Genomic DNA, 21,284 nt, shown 5'->3' on the forward strand with positions numbered 1-21,284 from the left:
TAGGATTGTGGGATTATGTATCCTCTACCTCTCCTGCCTCAACTCATCTTGGTCCTCTTAGACACTTTCATCTGTTTGAGGAAATAATTTGGGGGGCACAGAGCCAATCAATATGAGAGCTAGAAGGGCCTAACCACCTTTGCCATGCTGCAATCCCCTCTATACCATACCTGTCAGAGGGTCCAACCCAGTTATCTTACCTCTTTAGCAGGAACAGAATTAGATATTGACTCTTTCGGTTAGTGATCTCCAATGCCCTCAACTGATGTCTACAACATTTTCTCCTGTCTCTTTTAGAGTGTCCTTCTCTACTAAATCATTAATGTCTTTGTTCCTACTTCAGACCTCTCTTTAATACCAAAAAGCCTCTGTCTTGTAGGTTAAATCCTCCTTCATCAACTTTTAACACCCCAGAGAGATCTTATGAGGCCATCTTTTGAGGGCAAATTTCAGATGGGGGACAGGAGAGAAATAACATAGGGGCCTTTAGGGAAAAAGAATGCTAAGAGCAGACTATTATATAATTTTTTTTCCAAGTGGCCAGTCTTGTGGATGTATCATATCAGGAAAAAGCCAGCTTTGATCCCAGAGAGCACCCCCCTGCCTTTAGCTCAGTCCTCTCATCACTGTGTCCTAGACACCCTGAGATCTCTGGGCAGAGGCCTCTTAGAACTCCTTAGCCTCTGCAGGGCTTTCAGGCTTGGTTGAAATTAAAAGCCTTGATGTTGGCCTCAGGGATTTATTAAGGACAGTGGCTTAAAATTTCAGACTTTCTCCTTGAGGAAGATGTGACAAAGATGAAGGAGACAGATCTTTTAAAGGCCCAGGTTGTTACTATTCTTCTCTGTGTGGCTTGCTGATTAGCAGAGCCATGGGCAATATGGCAAAGGAAGGCTATGGATTCACAGGATTGGTACAAGTGGAGATCTCTTTTGGAGAATGGAGTTGCAGGGGAAAAAAACATGATCTCTGTCCCAGAGTACAACACTTAGAACACCTGGCAGAAAATCTCCACTTGGGTTAAGCAAGATCACAACCTGACCACAAGCCTGGAGCAGAGGATGTGAAGACAGGGGAGAAGGAGGGAGTCTGAGTTCCAGGTTGCCATGGAGGATAAACATTAGCAATAGCCTCCTTACCAACCAACCCTTGTACCTTTCTGCTCTCCCTGGCATCCTAGGATGGCCTCAGAGAAGGCACAGTGTTAACCTGAGGAGCCCTATCACAATCTTGAGGAAGCGAAAGAATGGAGGGGTCTGAGGAGCAATAGCAGGAACAATACCTTACATGTGAGGAGTCCATCACACTTTCCCAGAAGATTATTACTTAAAGCAACTCATTTAATTTTTTAAGTACCATATTAGATCTTCCAGTCAGGAATAATTATGACTCTCCTCTTGGGCAGCTGACACACAGTGAGTGAGTGTAACCGGTCCACACAGCAGACCTAGGGTTAGAACCCAGAGTAGTGGGAACTTCTGGTTGTTGGTCTATAGGTTTGTTACTCTCTCTGTTTGATAAACTTCTCTGTTCTGTCTCCAGATTTTGAAGATAAGCTAAAATCCAGCCACTCTAGCCCCACAAAGCAGCTCCATAGTCCAGCCCCAATGAAGTGTTTGGAGTTGAAATGTTTAGGCTCTCACCAAAGCCTCATTGTTACTGTGTGGCTAAGCCTAAAATGGAAATAGCAGAGAGATCAAAGTCCCCGTTCAGTCACCTACCATCTCTTTGTGGTTAGGGTAGTATGTCTGCTCAATGAGTGGGAACTTTTCTCCTCCCAGTGTCTTATAGATGGCCACCATCTGGGCAAACTGCAAAAGAGAAGCAATGTTTAAGCTTATCTAAGGTAACTTCAGAAACAGACAGACAACATATCAATCCACAAAACAAATATTTATTGGGCATTTGCTCTGTTGAAGGCTTTGGGCTAAGTACCTTGAGAACATAAAAGGTGTATAACCCCTATCTTCAAAGAGTATATGGTTTTGCTGGGGAAGGGAAAAAGAGTGAACTAATATACGTTGAGTATTTACTCATTTTTAATGGTATTTAATTCAATCCTCATATCAAATTGATGAACTAAGTACTTTATCATCTTCATTTTACATGAGGCTCAGAGTGGGTAAGTAACCTGACTACAGTCACAGACCAGCAAAGAGCTGAAGCTGGAATTGAAACTTGGGTCTCTTGACCTGAGAGATGATGTCAAGAGATGACCTGGATAGTTAACATGGGGCCAAGTCATGGTAGTTCAAATGCCAGGTAAAGGAACTGAAGCTTTTCCCTACACACAGTATGGCATCATCAGTGTTTCAGCAGTCATGAGTAGAACTGTTTGTTCTTCAGAAAGAATTAGATGGTTATGGTTATGCTGGATGGACAGACACAGTGTTTCTGAGATTTACTATTTATACAAAGACTGAACTCACTGGGCCTTCTATGAGAAACTAGAATTATAGTTCATTGGTGAACTTGGTGAAGTCTCATACTTAGAATGTTAGGGTTAAAAGGCCTCTGGCAAAATCCAGTGCCCCCATCCCCACTGCCATAGACTCTATAAGTGAAGAAACTGAGCACAGAGGTCAACTGCTCAAGGTCACACAATAGTTGAGCCAGATTTCCCACATGAATCCCCACACTGTAACAGCTTTCTTCTCACTTCCTCCCTGTGCCCACCCCTTCCCCTCATCTTTCCTTCCTATCCCCTCCTGTCTTCCTAGCTGTATCCTTAATTGTCCCTACTCCTTCAAGTAGCTATTTTTCAGGCTGTGCAGACACCATGCTTTTCCCACAGGACTCTTGCATATCCATTCACACACCACCCACATAGCCATCTCCAGTGCCCTGGCAGCTGCAGGGATCCAGTGTCTTCTCTGTAGTGCTACTGGGTAAGTTCACAGTCAAAGTCACTGAAATCTGGAACTGCTAAGAGGAAATGTTGCCAAATCAAATCTGCCTCAAGTTTTGAACATTTACCTGAGGGAGATACACTCCTTGGAGAGAATAATCATGGGAGAAAGAAGGGCTGTTTATGAAAAGCCCTGAGTTTTGTTCCATATTTTTCCCTACTCTATCTGCTCAGGGGGCAGGAGAGCATGAAGGGATGGACACAGGGAAGAGGTAACTATTGGAAGGAAGTGGGAGGGGAACTGTTGCATTGGGGTAAATTATAGTCAATGTCATGAGACAAAGTGTATGTGAACCACTGTATGCAAAGTCAATTTGCTCTGTAAACTTTCACCCACATCACAATTTAAAATGTATATATATATATATATATATATATATATATATATATATCTGCCTCAATTTACTAGACAAAGGAAAGCTAGAACATTTTTCAAAAGCTCATATCATATTCCTTCTTTTTTTTTTTAAGTTGTGATTTGTTTGAAAGTTTACAGAGCAAATTGGTTTTCCATTCAACAACCCATACATATTCTGTTTTGTGACATTTACTGCAATCCCCACGCTGTAACAGCTTTTTTCTCACTTCCTCCCTGTGCCCACCCCTTTCCCTCATCTTTCCTTCCTATTCCCTCCTGCCTTCCTAGTTGTATCCCTGGGCAAATGCTGTCCTCTTGATCTCATATGCCTGATTGTTCTAATGACTGCATACCCTCGCGACACTTCTGTTACCCTTATGGTCTATCATTTGGCTGACAGTTGAGTCATGGGGGTTAAGTTCAATTCCTAGTTTGAAGGGTGTCTAAGGGCCATAGGCTGAGGGGTGCCACCAGTCTTCATCAGATCAGTAAGCTTGGTAGTTTTTGTAATTTTGAGTTTTGTTCCATGTTTTTCCCTACTCTATCTGGGACCTCTTATTGTGATTCCTTTCGGAGTGGTCAGCAGTGGTAACCAGGCACCATCTAGTTCTTCTGGTCTCAGGGTCATGAAGGCTGGGATTCACATGGCCCATTAGTCCTTTGGACTAATTGTTTCCTTATGTCTTTGATTTTTTTCACTCTTCTTTGCTCCAGACAGGAAGAGACCAAGAGTTGCACCTTGGATGCCTGCTCACAAGCTTTTAAGATCCCAGTCACTACTCACCAAAGTAGGATGCAGAACATTGTCTTTGTGGGCTATGTTATGCCAATTGACCTTTGTGTTCCCTGAGAATACGTATGGTCCTGAGCCTCCATGCCCAGTGACTCATTCCCTCAAGGTGTTTGATTATGACTAAGAAGTTTTCATAACTTTGTCTCCTTTATACTCGACTACATTCATGGAGCTCTGGTAGCATAGTGCCTAACTCATTTGACTGCTAACCAGAAGGCTGGCGGTTCAAACCCACCAGCCACTCCTCAGAAGGAAGGTTGGGCAGTCTACTTCCGTAGTGATACTGCCTCGGAAACCCAAGGAGGGGTCACTATGAGTTGGGTCCGACTTGATGGCACGTAACAACAACAACAACAGCAACAACATTCATGGATATATTTGCAGCACATATAAATGAATGTAGTCCCATTCACCTTCCCACTTAGTCTGAATGGGTGGGAAGGTGAATGGGACTATGTTCATGTCTTATTCTTTATAAAGGATGTTGGCAGATGAGCCAGTGAAAGTGGGGTGGGGTGGAACAGTAAAAGTTCAGAACTAGGTTGTCAGAAAACTGTAGTCCTCTGGTTCTTGTTCTTTCTCTAACTTGCAAGGTGTCTTTCGGCAAATTCCCCTCTCTGGGTTTCATTTTCTTCATATATAAAATGAGAAAGTTGAATTGGATTGGGTCCTCAGTGTTTTTCTTACTACAAAAAAATATCCTTTTATTATATTTCCTCTCAAACTCCATTATCACACAGAATTTTAAGTGATGACTTGCTGTAGTCCTTTTGTTAGTAAATATATAATTTTGCTATTATTCCTGAAATGCTAGAAAACACTGGAATTCCTGGGTCATTCTCTTGAGTGACACACAGTTGGTCATTCTAGATCAATAAGGCCTCCTCCAGGACTGAGAGTATGATTCATGGGCTCTCAAGCCTGAAAGATTTTATTGTTGAAAAAGACTTTAGAGATTCTCTAGAATAACTCTCTTATTTTACAAATGAGGTGTCCGAGGCCAGAGAAGCAGGGAAAGGACAAGCTCTGGGACAGCACATTGGTCTCTTTTCTCCTCGCCCAGTGCATTCTCCATTGTACCCTGCTGTTTCACCATTCTCTGGTTCTTTAGCTTGTTTTGACAGGTCAAGATGAATCCCCCTTCTCAAATTGTCTCTACCACTTAATCTGACATTTTTAAGTGTTTCCTGCCCACCTAAGCCTGCCTGGACTCCTGCTCTGCCTCTGGATACCTATCTGAACTCTCAGGCTTTACAGCATCCCCAGAGTCCTGGTGCCAGTTCTGTCTAATGACCTTTGTCCTGCTGCAGCCCACATGCTGGCATGCCACCAAGTCACATGGAGCCCTATCTTCCCAGCATGTGGGAGAGTTACACAGAAGCCTCATGGATGCCCAGAGGGCCCACGGCTGACTCCCAGAGCCCTGGGGCAGCCAAGACCAAAATGGCAGCCAGTTCCCAGACACCAGTTGAGTTCCCGGGGGCTCACCCCACCCCTTATACCAAAACTCCAGTAGTCTCTGTCTGCTCAAGGTATTGGGCTTGGCATCGAATCTGCCTCCCTCGAAACTTAAAATCTAAGTCACAGGCACTGATTAAATATATAAAATATCTGATAAGGGCTATTTCCTCTATGCATAGACAAAAGAATGAATTTGGGAAGTGGGGGGGGGGTTGGTATTGACAATGAAGGGGAAGATAGGTTCATTATAACCATATTTCCAATGAATCAGGAAAGACTTTTCTTGAAAGATATTGGATTTCAAAATCAATTTGAATAATATATTGTCCTTATCCCTCCTAGAAATAAAATGTTTAATTCAACCCTGTACATTTATCTCCAAAAGACCCATGAAAAGTGACAGGAACTTCAGAAACATTTGTAGCAACTCTGGCCAATCTCAAAGATCTCAGAGACCGTGATGTAAGGCAGAGCCTTCTCCAATTTCTAATACAACTGAGGCCTCTCCTCACACCATAAGCAGCCACAGTAAAGACATTAAGAAACCATGAGCCCAGGTCATGGTCATGGGGACATCAAGCTCAAGTGGTGTAACATGGTATATAAAAATATTGTTCTACTTACTGCTAAGGTCTTAAAAGCTTGCAAGCAGCCATCTAAGATGAAACTATTGGTCTCTCCTTGTCTGGAGCAAAGACTGAAGAAATCAAAGGTTCATGAAAACAGTCTAAAGGACTAGTGGACTATGACAACCTCAGCCTCTAGAACCCTGAAAGCATAAGAACTAGATGGTGCCTGGCTACCAATGCCAACCACCCAGAAAAGGATCAAAATTGGAGATCCTGGATAGAATTAGAGAAAAATGTGAAACAATACTCAAAATCATTAAAAGAAAAAAAAAAAGTCCAGGCTTCCTGTTCTGATAGAGATTGGTGAAATCCCCGAGAGTACGGCCCTGAGTCACCCTTTGGGCCTGGAATTGAATTCACTTCTGTGGCTTAACTGTCACCCAAATGATAGACAGGTGTATAGAGTGAACATCTATACCATGGAGATGTACTCCTTAGAACAACCAACCATGGGGGATCAGAAGGGCAGCATTTTCACAGAGAGAAAGGTAGGGAGGCAGGAAAGCATAGACAAGAACGACACTGGGAAAGGGTAACCATAGGGAGGAAATGGGAAGAGAGCTGTTACACTGCAGGGAATATAACCAGTGTCACAAAACAAAACTTGTATGAACTGTTGAATGTAAAATGAATGTTTTGTAAAATTCTACCCAAATCACAATAAAAAGTTTAAAGAAAAGACAACATGAGCCCAAGTCATCATCTCAGAGGGACCCTCCCTTCAGTCACCATAGGTGTCCACTCTCATTAGTGGGCAGAGAATATGTATATAAAATGTTATTTGTGTGTCAGCTGCTTAGTGAAGCTAAAGGGAGAACTTGGTGTATGGCCAGAGAGTCCTGCTGTTCCCATGCAATGCTGAAGGCAGTGTGCTGGGATTGTGAATGAGTGAGAATGTGAACCCTCACCAGATCCCAGATCCCAGGAGGGGCACAGCCCTAGGCATAGGTCTCCCCATCTTCCCGTCTGGCCTCTAGCACAGTTTAGGAATAGAACAGAGAACTCATTTCTTTAAAATCCCACATACTAGGAGACTGTAACATCCAGGCTGGTGTTATAGTCCCCTAAAAGTAAAAGCAGGTTCTGAAGATCTGAGAGAGTGGCAGGTATCACTATTCTTCCCAGTCTACAAAGAAATCAAGGCACTGAGAGATTTAGTCACAGGGCTGGTAAGTAGTGAAATCACCTGGAGAAAGCCAACAGCAGAATAGTCCTGTGTGGCTATGAAGGTGCCAAATTCTAATAGGTACTAGGGAGGGAGAGCAATATAAGCTTGTGACTAAGAAGAAAGGGGATGTCCTTGGAAAAGGAACTTGGTGAAGACCTCATATGTGCTCTATGATTAGAAACACACTCAAATCACATCACTCCTTTAGCCTCATTCCTACAGAACTCATAAGATTTTAGATGCCTTGGGCCACAGAGGGAAAGGCTGAACAAGTGGAGCTCTGGAACCCAACCATTTCCCCTTAACCACAGCAGCTTCCAGATCTTCTGATTCATTAGTCACCGGTCTTTCTCTCACATTGTAAGGTCTCCCTGGCTTCCAAGGGAAGAGAAGGCTGTTCAGACATGGAAGAAAAAGATATCAAGAATAGAATTGATGGACCCATTTGTTTTAAAAGCACCCCCTCCAGCCCCTGAGGGCTAGAGTGGCTTGGGGTCCAGGAGCTTCACAGAACCTTCACAAGCGTATGAGTGTGATAGCTGAAATGTGACTTTTGCAAAAGAAGATGATGAGGATGTGATTAGGGGCAGGTGTGTCCTTCAGAAAAGGCCAGCCTGGAGCAGCAGATTTAGGGGAGCTGGTTCCCCTCAGTTGTCAGAGGGGAGGCCAGAGTGTCCAGTGGCCATCACAGATCACTGCCCCACTACCCCCACTCTTTATCTCTCCGTCAAAGTCTCCACTATTCTTCCAGATTTCCAGACTGGCCAAGGAAGTGAAAACCAGACCAGCTTCTTCCTTACACAGTAACCTATTCCAGATGAGAGGCAGTGTGATCTAGAGAAATCCTGGCTCTGTAACTTTGGCCAGTTACTTAATCCTTTCTGGGTCTCATGTTTCTGCAAAAAGTGATAATAATGAAAATAATAATATCATCCTCATAAAGTTATTGTAGGATGAGAAGAAATTAATGCAGGAAAATCTCAGAAGTTGCCACCACATAGTAAGTGGTTTTATACTCATTACTTTCCTCCTTCAATTTTCACTTTTCTACCAAAAGGGAGTGAGATTTGATGATCTCTCAGGGGATTTCCAGCTTATTAAGTGTCTGATTCATATGTATATGGATAAATCTCATTTTAAGGTTGTTGAAACAGAAGGTAGGACACTGTCACAAACACTGCTCTAAGCTGGACCATTCCCACAGTCCGAAATGGCCTCAGGATTTTCCAATATTTAGACCATTTTAAGAGACAAGAAACAGACAGATGAGACCTCCAGTAAGATGGAGGAATAGGCAGACAACTACACAGACCCTCTTCCACAAAGAAAAGAGAAACCAATTAACAGAGATAAAGAAGATAATCCTGGAGCCCTGAGCTTTGAAAGAAACTATACAGAAGTGGATTAGGCACCGCAGTGCCTAAGGCATTTGACTGGTAACCAGAAGGCTGGTGGTTCAAACCCACCAGCCACTCCTTGGAAGGAAGATTGGGCAATCTACTTCTGTAGTGACACTGCCTCAGAAACCCAAGAGGGGTTGCTATGAGTTGGATCTGACTCCACGGCAGAGTTTGGTTTTGGTAATGGAAAAACCTGAAAGAAAACAGTGAGTACAGAGACGGTTGGAGCAGTGGACTATCAGCTACTCTGATGGGACCAACAGCCTGAATGTTTCCAAGTGGTCTTGGGACCTGAGAATTGACCTAAAGATTGGCCCTGGTCGCCAGGGCTGCAGGGACAACTGTGCTAGTGGCCTATGACTAGGAAGGGAAACAGCAAGGAGGGACACAACCTGAGCTGTGGACTTTCCACTGTCCAGAGGATTCAGCCATTTTGATTGTTTATAAGCGGTGGCCATTTTGGATATTTAAAGTGACTGAGGGTGCAGCCATTTTGAATGTTTACAAGAAATGGACAGGCATTTTTATGTTGTATCCCATAGCCAAGGGCAAAACTCACAGACCTGTACGAGCTTCTTCACAGAATCTTTGTTGAACTTTGTTGGAAGGAAAAAGGTCCACTCTGCAGCAAAGGTCACCCAGCCCATGATATGTGATAATGTACTACTGTGATATCATGCTTTACCCCATATCCCAGCTAAAGCTCCTCTCAGATCCTCAGCTGATGCCTACTGCATCTTGAGTCCTTCTGGGAGTGGTCTCACCTGGGGAGTAAGGAGACACAGGGCCTGGATCCCACCGTTTTACCTGGGGGAGGGAGAGCACTCACCACCCATGGCTTGTCACAGAAGTTGTAAATGGATTCCAGCGAGTTGATGCTGGGGAGGCCTGCATACTGCATGCCAATGATCAGGTGGCGAAAGTCTTCATTCTCTGCCATGCCAAATGCATGCTGCCTGATGAGCACGAAGTCTGGCCGGAAGGACCTGGTAAGAATGCAGAGGCAGGCTTGTCATTAACCAAGACTTCAGGCCAACCACCATCTTGTCTCTCATTTCCAAAGTCCACGGCAGAGAAAGGATCTTAGAGACCACCTAATTCACTGCTCTGATTTTTTTTGTTACTATTCCTTTATGGACTGGCACATGAGGTTTTATGGATGGATGGCACTTTCCCAGGGAGACTTGAGGAACAGATTCTGAAATTCCCTCATTCCTCTTGGTTCAACAGTGCCTTTTTCTCAGGTACAAATGTCCTCAAGAGGAGAGAAACATTTTCAGATCCTCAGATCTTAAGTGAAAAAGAATATTGCCTGTCTTCATGGGGCAGTGTGAGAATTTGAAGTTCCTTGTGGCTCCAGAGTTGGTACTAAAACTAGGTTCCAGCAGACTTTGAAGTCAATGTGCTTGGCTCACGTCACCACACTGCCACAAGGAAATCTCTGATCTCAGTGTCCCATTCTGAGTCCTTAACATTTCTCCTTAAATATGGGGAATGCCCTCATCAGGCCACCAGGGCAGCAAGGACCAGGCTGGCTGAGGACAGATGCAGACTTCCCAATGTTAATCTTCCAAAGCGGACAATGCTTAGGGAGGAGTACAAATATTTTTTTGCAGAACTGAGGTTCAGCAATGGCTACAGGAAGCGCTGATAGTACAGAATGTTCCCATGCATGGGAAAATTCCCTGCATTTCAACTCTAGCCGGCAAAGCTCCCTACAGCTGCTCCACAGGACCAGAGCTCCTGTCTTTGTGTTCTGATGTCAGTGGAACCCCATCTTCCCACAGAGACAGTTCTGTGGCACCATCTGCCCCTAAAGTGCTAGTGCTTGGTGGTTTCACATCATGTACCCAGGCACACATCCAACCACACCTACAGGCCCAGCCCCATGCCAGGGTAATAGGTCGGCCTTCAGAGTGGAGGTGCAGGAGCCCTTCTCCATCACTCAGGTGACTTAGCATCAAGTCAGCATGGCATTTGCTGCAAGTACTCTGACCTCCTTGTGCCTCAGTTTTAGGAAGTTGGAAGCAGCTGCATTCCTGAGAGCAAACTCCAACCTTATATCCCAGTTATAGGATTTGAGGTATAGATTGTGGCCACTCCTAAGCACCTACACTGATACTTGGAAGGGCCTGCCTTATTCATGCCAGATCCCTCCAGGAGCCCTGCTACTGGATACTTCTGTCCCCACCTGCTTGTGGGCCTGTAGCCCCATGACTCTCTACCTGAAGTTGGAGGAGCTGGTCCATTTTCTTTTGTAATACTTCCCTGTGCTCACTCCTCACCTGGAGGGATATCTCTTTTTCTGTCCTCTGCCAGAGGATAGATGAGTTCAGAGTTTTTGTTGCTAGGTCACAAACATCCCCAATCTTGCCTTTCCTGCCACTGACCCAGTTCCTGTTAGACTCTGGAGGACTCAGAGAACTGGAAATTGAGATGGGGACAACGATGAGGTGGAGAAGACTTCCTGGAACAAGACTCTGATGTCCGAACACCTGAAGCCATGATGAGGTCGTGGGAAGAATTATACTGGGAAAAGCACTTTCCCTCATCTGGAATTTTCATTACCTCTCTTGCAAAATTTTGAGTAGTAAATATGATCACATTTGTAAGCACCCAGCACAACACCTGATATGCAAATGCCCAATGATTGCTAATTCGTTTCCATCCACAATGTCCCTTCTAGCCATAGGCTTTCAGACGTATGAGTTCCCAGGAATGAGGGATATAGAAAGAACACAGGGCTGGGAGTCAGGAGAGCGCAGACAGAACACAGGGCTCTGCTGAAAACTCACTGGTTGGATATGACCAAATCAGCTGTAAAGGGAGGCTAAACGAGGTCAGAGGTTTTCAAACTTCTTTTTTTTCTTCAAAGCAATGGAACTCTGTTTTCCAGGAGAAATAAATGCAGAGTTAAAAGCAAAGAACTGCACTGACTGAATGGGGGCAGGGGTCCCAGTACCTCTCTGGCAGGAATTCATTTACTTCTAATGGAGCTCTGAGTCTGGGGAGCTTAAGGTCTGCTCTCTCTGCCTTTGGACTAAGAGCTCCCTGAAGGCACGAGCTGGTTTTCTCTGCCTTCCTCTAACTGTTCCATTCAGCACAACTCATGGAGTCCTCTAACCTCTCCATAGTGATCTCCTACTCAAATACCTGACTGTGAAACTACCTCCTCAAGCCAGAGATGGTAACTCTGGAGACACTAACAATGATCTTGAGGACAGAAAGGACCTTACCGGACCACCTTTGTGCCATTCCGGAGCACCTGCATATCCACAGCATAGGTCCCATCTGCATGGGCCACCAGGTTGAGCTCTGAAAATTCTGCCTGGAAAAGAACAGTAAGTACTAAGTCCACAGTCCTGACTTTGCCAAGTCCTCCATAAAACAATGGCATTCCCACCACCAAACATTTCGTTTTCAAAGCATTTTCTCATCTGCATACTTATCTAATTCTCATAACAACTTTATGAGGCAGGTGGGACAGCAATAATTATCCCAGAGGAAAAAAAAAAAAACCTCAGGGAAATCAGGTGGCTTTTCTGGACAAGCAACACATCATTGGCAGAGATAGGAGCAAGACTCAGGTTTCCTGACTTGCAGCCTAGCGTGCTTTGTGGTGCCTCTCTACCCAGCCAGATGCTCACTGAGCAAATGCCTGTTTGTCAGTTTCAACATTTAGTGCATTAGGTTTTCATTTAGGGAACTGAGTATTAGTTCAGTCTTCAACTAGCTGCATAAGACATTAGGTATTCTTGCCCTCTCTGGATTTCAGCTTTCCCTACCTAGAAAATGGGAATAATTCTCAATCCTGTCTATCTGACAAGTTCTTTTAAGAACTTGAATGTATTGTGGACAGGAAAGTTCTTGGCAAATCATAACATACTGTGTAAGGAAAATACATGCATTGTTTAAACTGAACAGCCCCTCCTGTGCCCCCTTCAAATGGGATAGAGGAAGATTAAAAATGGGCCACTTCAGCTTTTCAGGACTTGGTTGCACTATAACAAGGAAGTGTTCTTTTCTAAGCTCCCCTGAATCAGCCTCAGGGCCCAGGTTAGGCATCACTGGAGGCAACATTCTTGAGTGGCAGACCTGGGCCTACCCAGTGTTGCCACACCAACAATCTAGAGGAATGACCATGTCCTAGGAAGACATCCTCTGAGATTTTCCTCTGCCTGGGAGCCCAGCACTACAAGAGGGCCCCAGGAGCCACACTGCTGGCCTCTCTACCAGGACAAGGAACTAGTAGAATTAACAGATGCAGAGTTCAAGCCCATACCACACAGTTGGAGAGAAAAGCCCTGGGGAAAGGGTGGGGGAGATGAGATGGAAGGCCCAGAACCCAGGGATGGACACTGTGCACCACTCAGCAGAATAAGCTATTCACTCTGGGATGCCCAGAGGGGACAGTGATGACACAGATGCAGCTCTGGACGTGGCTGATTACCTGTTCCACTTTGATATCATAATCTCCAAGGATTTTTTTGCCCCGAAAGCACTTGGCCCTGGAGGAAGGAAAAAACCCACATGAATAAGTTGTGTCCAGGTGTTTGGGGTCATAAACTTACTATCTCAAAGAACAGGCCTACAGCAGACAGAACCCCAGGATGAGATTCAAGAGACTTAGGTTCTGACTCTAACTCTGGTTCCCGTACCATGAGACCTCATGTAAGACTTATCTTCTCTTTTAGCCTCAATTTACCCAGCTGTAAAATAATCGAGAAGGAATTCTAGTGGCACAGTGGATAAGCACTCGGCTGCTAACTGAAAGGACAGCTCTTTGAACCTACCAGTGGTTCCACAGAAGTAAAGATCTGGCAGTCTTACTCCTGCAAAGAATATTGTTGTTGTTATTGTTATGTGCCATCGAGGCAGCCCCGACTCATAGTGACCCCTCCTTGGGTTTCCAAGGCAGTATCCCTATGGAAGTAGATTGCCCCATCTTCCTTCCGAGGAGTGGCTGGTGGGTTTGAACCGCCAGCGTTCTGGTTAGCAGTCAAGTGCCTTAGGCACTACGCTACCAGAGCTCCTTAACCCTATGGGGCAGTTCTACTGTGTCATATAGGTTGCTAGGAGTTGGAATCGGGTCAGTGGCACCAGGTTTGGTTTGCTTGGTTTTAAAGAAATCCAAAGGGCCCTTTCACACTCAGGCTTTGTGATTTTATGTTAACTTCCCTAGTCTGTGGCTATAAAAATAATCTAGAAATAAATTATTGCTTATGATAATCTTGGTAAGGACTAGGTCAATCCTACAAATCTCTATGGTTTCCTTATTTCCCTGACCTATGTTGTACTCTGATTTTCTAGTCAGTTTCCACCTTTGTAATCTTAGCTTTTAAAAGAAACTCTTCCTACCAATTCTTCCAAAAAGGATTTGACGCAATTTGTTATTTAAAAGGCAAATAGAACCATCAAAATAAGGATTAAAGGAGAAACTATGAACAGCAGGGCGATAATTATAACCCACTGCCATTGAGTTGATAACAACCCACAGCAACCCCATTGGGTTTCCAAGGCTGTAAATCTTTAGGGAAGTAGATTGCCTCATCTTCGTCCTGCGGAGCAGCTGGTAGGTTTGAACCAAGAACTTTGGGGTTAGCAGCCAAACACCTTACCTACTACACCACCAGAGCTCCTTGGAGATAATTATGCCACAGGGGGAAAAAAAAAAGAGAGAGATGAGTGTGCTGCATAAAGCTACTACAAATGCATGCGAGACTTATCCTGTATTTCCAGACATTCAAGAAAATAAGTTGAGCTGAGTTATAAGTACATCATATCTTCCTAGTTTGTCATGGATCCACAGGAACCTCCTATTTATGGTTTTACAGTTCCTTTTAAGAGACCATGTTGATGCTTATATCTGCTCCTACTTTGCCCCTAACCCACCCCACCATAAGACACTCTTATCTGCTAATTTAGGCTGGCTCCTCATTTCTATCAAGGACCTTTCTACACAGTACCTGTTAGCTAGGTTGAGCTTGTTTTTCCCCATTCTTGAAATTTCAAATTGGTACTTTTCACTAGAGGTTTTCTGGCAGTCTCTCTCCAAAATAATAACAATAAATACAATAGTTCAGTGAGAATAAACCTGTATTTTTTTTGGATATCATCTTCTATGGATCATGTGCTAGTTGCTTTCAAGAGCATCTCACTTAGTCCTCTTAATAACATAAAATGTAGGGAGAACGGTCTTTATTTTAGAGATGAGGAAACGAAATTTCAGGAGTGAAAGGGCATATTCAAGTCTAGTTACTGACAGAGTCAGTTTTTACGCCCAAGTCTGGTTCCTTTCCCCCCCCCCCCCATTTTCCCTCTTCAATCCAAAAGGGACTTGATGATATTGTGAGTACCTAGTCCCACTACAAATACTTCCTACCCTAATTCCTGTCAACTACCCAGGATGAGGCCAGGCTATCTCCCTTCCTCTCTGGGCTCTGGAACATCCCGTTCCAGGAAGTTGCCATTTGTCCTACCCAAGTCCCTAGCCACCCTCAAATTGCTCCTCAGAGGCACTCAGCCCTCCTGGAGCTGGATCTCTAAAGTCCACCCCCACCTCTGCCCCAATTCCTTACTAAGTTTCCTCAGATGGCTTCCAGGACCCTGATCACCATTCACAGCACCAGCAAGCCCCTTGGGCAGGGGGCCTGTAGCATTTCCCATCCCTCTGGCTATTACTATCTAATTTACAGCTTGAATAATGGAGTTTACACTTGGCATTATCACTGCTCTGCAGAGCTTGACTCTATAGGTCGTTGTCCAGAATTACAAAAAGGAGGAGCTGGAGTAAAGGACCCATGAGATCTCTTTCAGCCATGAATCTTTGCCTACAGATTCCAAGTGCTTTCTTGCTTTGGTAAGGCATGTCTTCTCACAGCAGTGCTTTTCCAATTCTTCCTCCTCCTATCTTCCTGTCTTCAAATAACTCTCCTTCTGTAAGATAAGTTTTGGAGATACTAACAATAACCTCTCATTCTGTGGGATGCTCTGCATTTTCAAAACACATTGCTTGCCTTGCTTCTCACCACTCTGTGAAGTAGCCAGGAGAGACAGAGCTATCTGTTTGACCAATGGAGGAAACTGAGACCCAGATCAGATAAATGGTATGCGCAGACCACAAAAAAAAAAAAAAAAAAAAAAAAAAAAACCACATAGGCCTTAAGCCTAGAACTCAGAGCTTGTACCTAGGTGCTAACTTGCTGCCAAGTTGTCTAATTCACCCATTTTATTTTGTGGGCTTTGAACACTGGTATTCAAGGATATTTATAGATCCTGGCTGAGTTTATCTGCCACTTCCTGCACCTGCCCGTTGACCAAGTTGGCTAATGAAACTGTTTTCATGCTTTTTCCCCACCCCCACCACTCCAATTATCCTAATGCCTTTTCCGTAAGGTAATTTGAACTGTTGGAAATCTTAGTCTGTATTTCCTGCCCCAGGTCACTGACCTCTCTTGGCTGAGCCACAATCTTACAGAGAAGGAGCCAAGATGGCAGGCAGATGGGGCACAAAGCCTTCTTCTGGAGAATGAACACATTCTTACAGTTCTTGGCTCTTAGACATTTTGGTTCCAGGTATTTCCATGAAAAATTCTGTAACTTACAAGTAAGTGGCAAAAATACTTGCCAATAATAAGAGTATCGATGAGAGGCAGTGTGTTAGAACCTAGCATAATGGGCTGTGGAATCTTGGTCATATATCGAAACCAATCTACCTATCTTCAAAAGCATTTAAAGGAATAAAATTGAAAATGAAACTTCCTCCCCATTCTTTTTCTCATTAAACATACTTGCCATTATCCGTTTCAGCCATATCCTTGCATGGGGGGGTGGGTGGGAATATAAGGCAACATGCTAGATAAACTTCTTTTCTGAGTGTATGTATTTATATACATACTTAAAAATACACCTTAGTGATGTTTGCAGCATATATTGCTACGACTACTTTCTTTTTAATAGTTGCACAAAGTTCCATTTCAACAGTATTCAATAGTATAACCAATATTTTATTAGTGAATATCTAGACTTCAGTGTTTTCTGTGCTATTACAAACAGCACTACAATGGCTTACATTTAAGAATCTAGCAAAAGATAAATAAATACCTCATTGCAGAATTGTTGGTACAAGGTATAGATAGAGTAGCAGAATGACAGTTTTTACTGACACTGCCAAACCGCCTCCACCGAAGAAAATGATGGCACTCCTCTCACTGGTGTCTTGAGTCTCCCCACAGCTGCTTGTATAAGCTGGTCCTTTTCAGTAAGGACTTTCTGATCAGAAGTCTTGTCAAATCAATCCAATCTGTCCCCTTTTGCTTTATACTAAACAGGACCCAAGATGTACATCCTTGAAACACTAACTAAAAATATCTATGATGCCTGTGTTATCAATTTCCCCCTATTGTAACATTTTCTTAATAAACCTACCAGCTGAGGATCTATGTGAGTTTAATGGCTTGCAGCTTCCTTGATGGACCAGGTAATGAACCGTCTCCCCTTTATTGCTAAAATGACTAGAAACTTCTAGATTTAACTCTTCCTAGTCAAGGTAGAAGGAGCTCTGTTGGCATAGTGCCCAAGGCATTTGACTGCTAACCAGAAGATTGGTGGTTCAAACTCACCAGACAGTCCATAGAAGGAAGACTGGGCAATCTACTTCCATAAAGATTCACTGCCTCAGAAACCCAATGGGGGTCGCTATGCGTTGGAATCAACTCGATGGCAGTGAGTTTGGTTTCTTTTTTTTGAGGGGGAGGGAGTCAAGGCAGTGAATGCTTTCATTAATTCCCATCCACCTACCTATTGGGCTTGTGAGGCTGAGGAGCAGGATTTAAGAGACCTCTTCTAATGACATTTCAAAACCTGGCTTAACCCAGGCAAGCCCACCTTAAATCCCCTCCTTTTACGCATGAGATTATGAAGAAAGAACTCTAGAATAGGATCCAGGAAGCTGTGTTCAGCCCTAGTCCTGCCACTTGTCAATGGACCAATTCTGGGCAAGTAAAGGAGCTCGGATGGTGCAGTGATTAGGCATCGGCTGCTAATCAAAAAGTCAGCAATTCGAAACCACCAGCCACTCCTCAAGAGGAAGATGCTTCCATAAAGATTTACAGCCTTGGAAACCCTACAGGGCGGTCCTACTCTGTCCTACACGGTCACTATGAGTTGAATTTGATCTCTGGCAGCAGGGGCTGAGCAAGTAACATCTTTCTGCACCTCAGTTTCCTCATGTATAAAATAGGGATGATAATAATTTTAATAACAGTAACAGCAACCACTAATTATGTCCCAAACATCTAACTGTTTTACCTATTTAATACCAGGGTCACAGATTGTTGGGAAGATATAATTAAATCATATGAGAGTAATTGACACAAAAATGTTCTGAAAACTCTGAAATACTATGTTAATCTGAATATTGTTAGCAAAATATAACAAATACTTATGTACTAGGTATTATGCTTTTTACTGTTGCCACAACCAATTCCTCTTTTGACCTTCTATCACATTTATTGTCTTTGCATGTTTTTTGGCTCAGCACCATCCTCTGATAGAACCTTTCAAAGTCAATTGTTTAATAATCTCCAGCACCCTCCTACCCAGCCTGGGACCACCAGATAATATAATAATGTTTAAGAGCAAGGGCCAGGCCATATGTGAGCACTGGATTTTGCAGAATATTTTGGATTTAAAATATTGATGATGTCCCACTATTAGATTATACTCTCTGAGCTAAGGCTTATAAAAATACAGTCAGTGTATTACAAATTCCCAAATCCCTCACAAAGTAGGGTCCAGACTAGGCTCACCATCTTGGCTTGCTTATTAACTGGAGATGTTAGGAGTGCTGGTTTAGGCCAGACAAATATAGGAAACCAGAAGAAGCTACCCTCAGGCTTAATGGATGAAGTCTGTCCTGCAGGCCCAGCCATTTTCTCTCTTCTTCTATGTGCAAAAGCCAGGGTGGTCATGTTTTTATCCTACATGAAAACCTCTTATCAATTTCCTTCATCTTCACTGGAGCTAAACGAACTAACAAATTCACTGCCATTGAGTCGATTCTGAATCATAGTGACTCCCACTGGGTTTCTTAGGTGGTAAACCTTTACGGAAGTAGATTGCCTCATCTTCCTTCAACAGCGTGGCTGGTGGGTTTGAACCACCAACCTTCTGGTTAGTAGTCAGATGCCTTAGGCACCACTGGAGCTAAAGGACCCTAAAACAGCTCAGAATGTGAATCCTCCCTAGTTGACTGAGATTTGCACAAGGATCAAAATCTCAGCGTAGGTGATGGAAACACTAATGGTGTATTTACAGGCTCGGAGGCACTTAGAGAGCAGAAGACCTCTTACCAAAACCAAAAGCCAAAATCAGTGGCATCAAGTTGATGGAGAGGCCATGTGTATAAGAGTAGAACTACGTTCCAGTGTTTTCAGTGGCTGATTCTTTGGAAGTAGACCATTTGGCCTTTCTTCCAAGATGCCTCTGGGTGGACAGAACCTCTAACCTTTGGTTTAGCAACTGAGCTTGTTAACTGTACTGTGTGCCTTTTTCAGGAGCTCTGGTAGCATAGTGCCTAAGGCATTTGACTGCTAACCAGAAGGGTGGTGGTTCAAACCCACCAGCTACTCCCCAGAAGGCAGGTTAGGCAATCTACTTCCGTAGAGATACTGCCTCAGAAACCTAAGGAGGGGTCGCTGTGAGTCAGGTTGGAGCTCTGGAAATCAGTTCAGCACTTAGTAAATGCCTAGCAATGGCCTAGACACTTATTTCTGGGAAGATGCCTAATTTTTGGCTCTCAGTATCTCGAACTCAGGCCTTGTTCTTTCAGCTAAGAATTTCAAGCCTTGAAGATGTTAGAAAACAAAGCAGAATTAGGAAGAGATTCCCATTTCCTACATCTTACGCTCCAAGTGTAAAATCAGGCCTGGCAGTCTTGAAGAGAGTTTGTGAGTGCCTACTGCCACCCACTGGTAGGCTGAGTATGGCAGATTCATTGCGTTCAGCTCCCCAGCCAGGGTCAGCAGAATAGCCACCTACTCCACTGGCCAAAAAAGACTTCACCGGGTGCTTATCTGCTGCTCTGACAAACCATGAGGGGAGATTAAGGGTCTCTTCTAAAAGTGAGCATCCACACACATCCCAAGCTGGAAATATGGCTTGTTGCAGCCTGCAGAAAGAAAGGCCATGCTTTGTCAGTAAATTCAGCAAAAATTTACTGAGTACACAATGTTATATGCTGGGGATTTAAAAATGCATTAATAGTTGCCAAGTATAGAAAGAAGAGGCTAGAAAAATAGACTGATAACTATATGGACAATTGCTAGGGTCCTTTCAACTCTAAGGTTTTTTACTAGGATTCACATTCTCACCTTTCAATCTTTTCCTTAAAAAATAACATATTTAAAGATATATACACAAAGTATTAACAAATGTTTCATTTAGCACAGAAATACATACAGTAAAAATAAATCTCCTCTAATTTCAAGGAGCTCCGGGGTTAGTAAAGAGACAGAAACATAAAAATAGATTGTAATACAGGGTATAAGCTGTAGCAGATATAATGAACAAGGCACTGTGGGAATCTGAAGCAACCAGCAATTCTCTGCCCGTACAGATGGAGGAAGGCTCCTTGGGGACAGAGCTGAGTCTTAAGGAATGAGTAGGAACTTACCACTTAAGAAGGAGGAAGCTGAATTGAAAGGTGAGTACAAAGTCTGAGGCTTAAGTGAACATCCAGAACTCTGGGACTCAACTGTGGGCCTCCAAAAGACTTTTTTTTTTTTTTTTTTAATCTTTTCTTATGGAAAATTTTATCCGCAATAATTAGCAACATTTTGCCAGTCTTAGTACATTGATTATCTTCCCTGTTTTTGTTACTGAGGATATTGGAGTATTTTAAAGCAAAAATCAAACATCATGTTATTTCTCCTGTAAATATTTAAGTGTTATCTCCAACTGGTAATGACTTTTACAATATAAGCACCATGCCATTATCTCACCTAGCAAAATTAGCAATAATTTTTATTAACATCTTTACTGAGTCTATATTCAGATTTTCCCAACTGTCTCTAAAAGTGCTCTGAAATATTTTAAGCAGACAAGTGACACAGTCAGATTAACTAGGATCTGGGAGACCACTTTGTCTGTAATGTGGAAGAGACTGGTGGGAGCAAACCAGGCCTCCAGGAAGTCATTTGGGAAGCTGGTACAGTAACTAGACTTCAGTATTTGTTATTTTAATGGCACTTGGCAAAGCAGTAGTATTGCATAGCACTGGCTGGGCAACTCAGTCGTCATTTATTGATTAGGTCTGGGAATGTCAAAGCTAGCTGGGAAGTGACAGAGATGATAAAAAACAGGATTTAATGAGGTGACAGAGAGTGGGATAGGCCTCCCACTATCGATATTCTAGAACAGAGACATAATAAATAAGAGCAAAAATAGGCAGGGACTTGCATCGGTGAAAAGGTTCTCAGACCAAACGTGGCCTTGTTATCTAATTCAAGAGCCATAAAGTTTTCATTCAGGACATGGAGAAATTTTTGTCATAGACAACTGTTTAGA

The 21,284-nt window shown here is 43.4% G+C and overlaps 1 protein-coding gene across 1 annotated transcript in view; it reads right to left on the reverse strand.

Moving 5' to 3' along the window:
• Positions 1–21,284, reverse strand: part of SYN2 (synapsin II) — a 289,405-nt gene that overhangs the window by 44,849 nt on the left and 223,272 nt on the right. The window contains 4 exon segments of the mRNA XM_042782729.1: positions 1,722–1,811; positions 9,547–9,703; positions 11,954–12,045; positions 13,168–13,225. Of these exon segments, the coding sequence (XP_042638663.1) occupies positions 1,722–1,811; positions 9,547–9,703; positions 11,954–12,045; positions 13,168–13,225 (397 nt within the window).

This window comes from Orycteropus afer, unplaced genomic scaffold (genome assembly GCF_000298275.1).
Source record: "Orycteropus afer afer isolate SDZICR_OR568_19922 unplaced genomic scaffold, OryAfe1.0 scaffold00432, whole genome shotgun sequence".
Lineage (NCBI taxonomy): Eukaryota > Metazoa > Chordata > Mammalia > Tubulidentata > Orycteropodidae > Orycteropus > Orycteropus afer.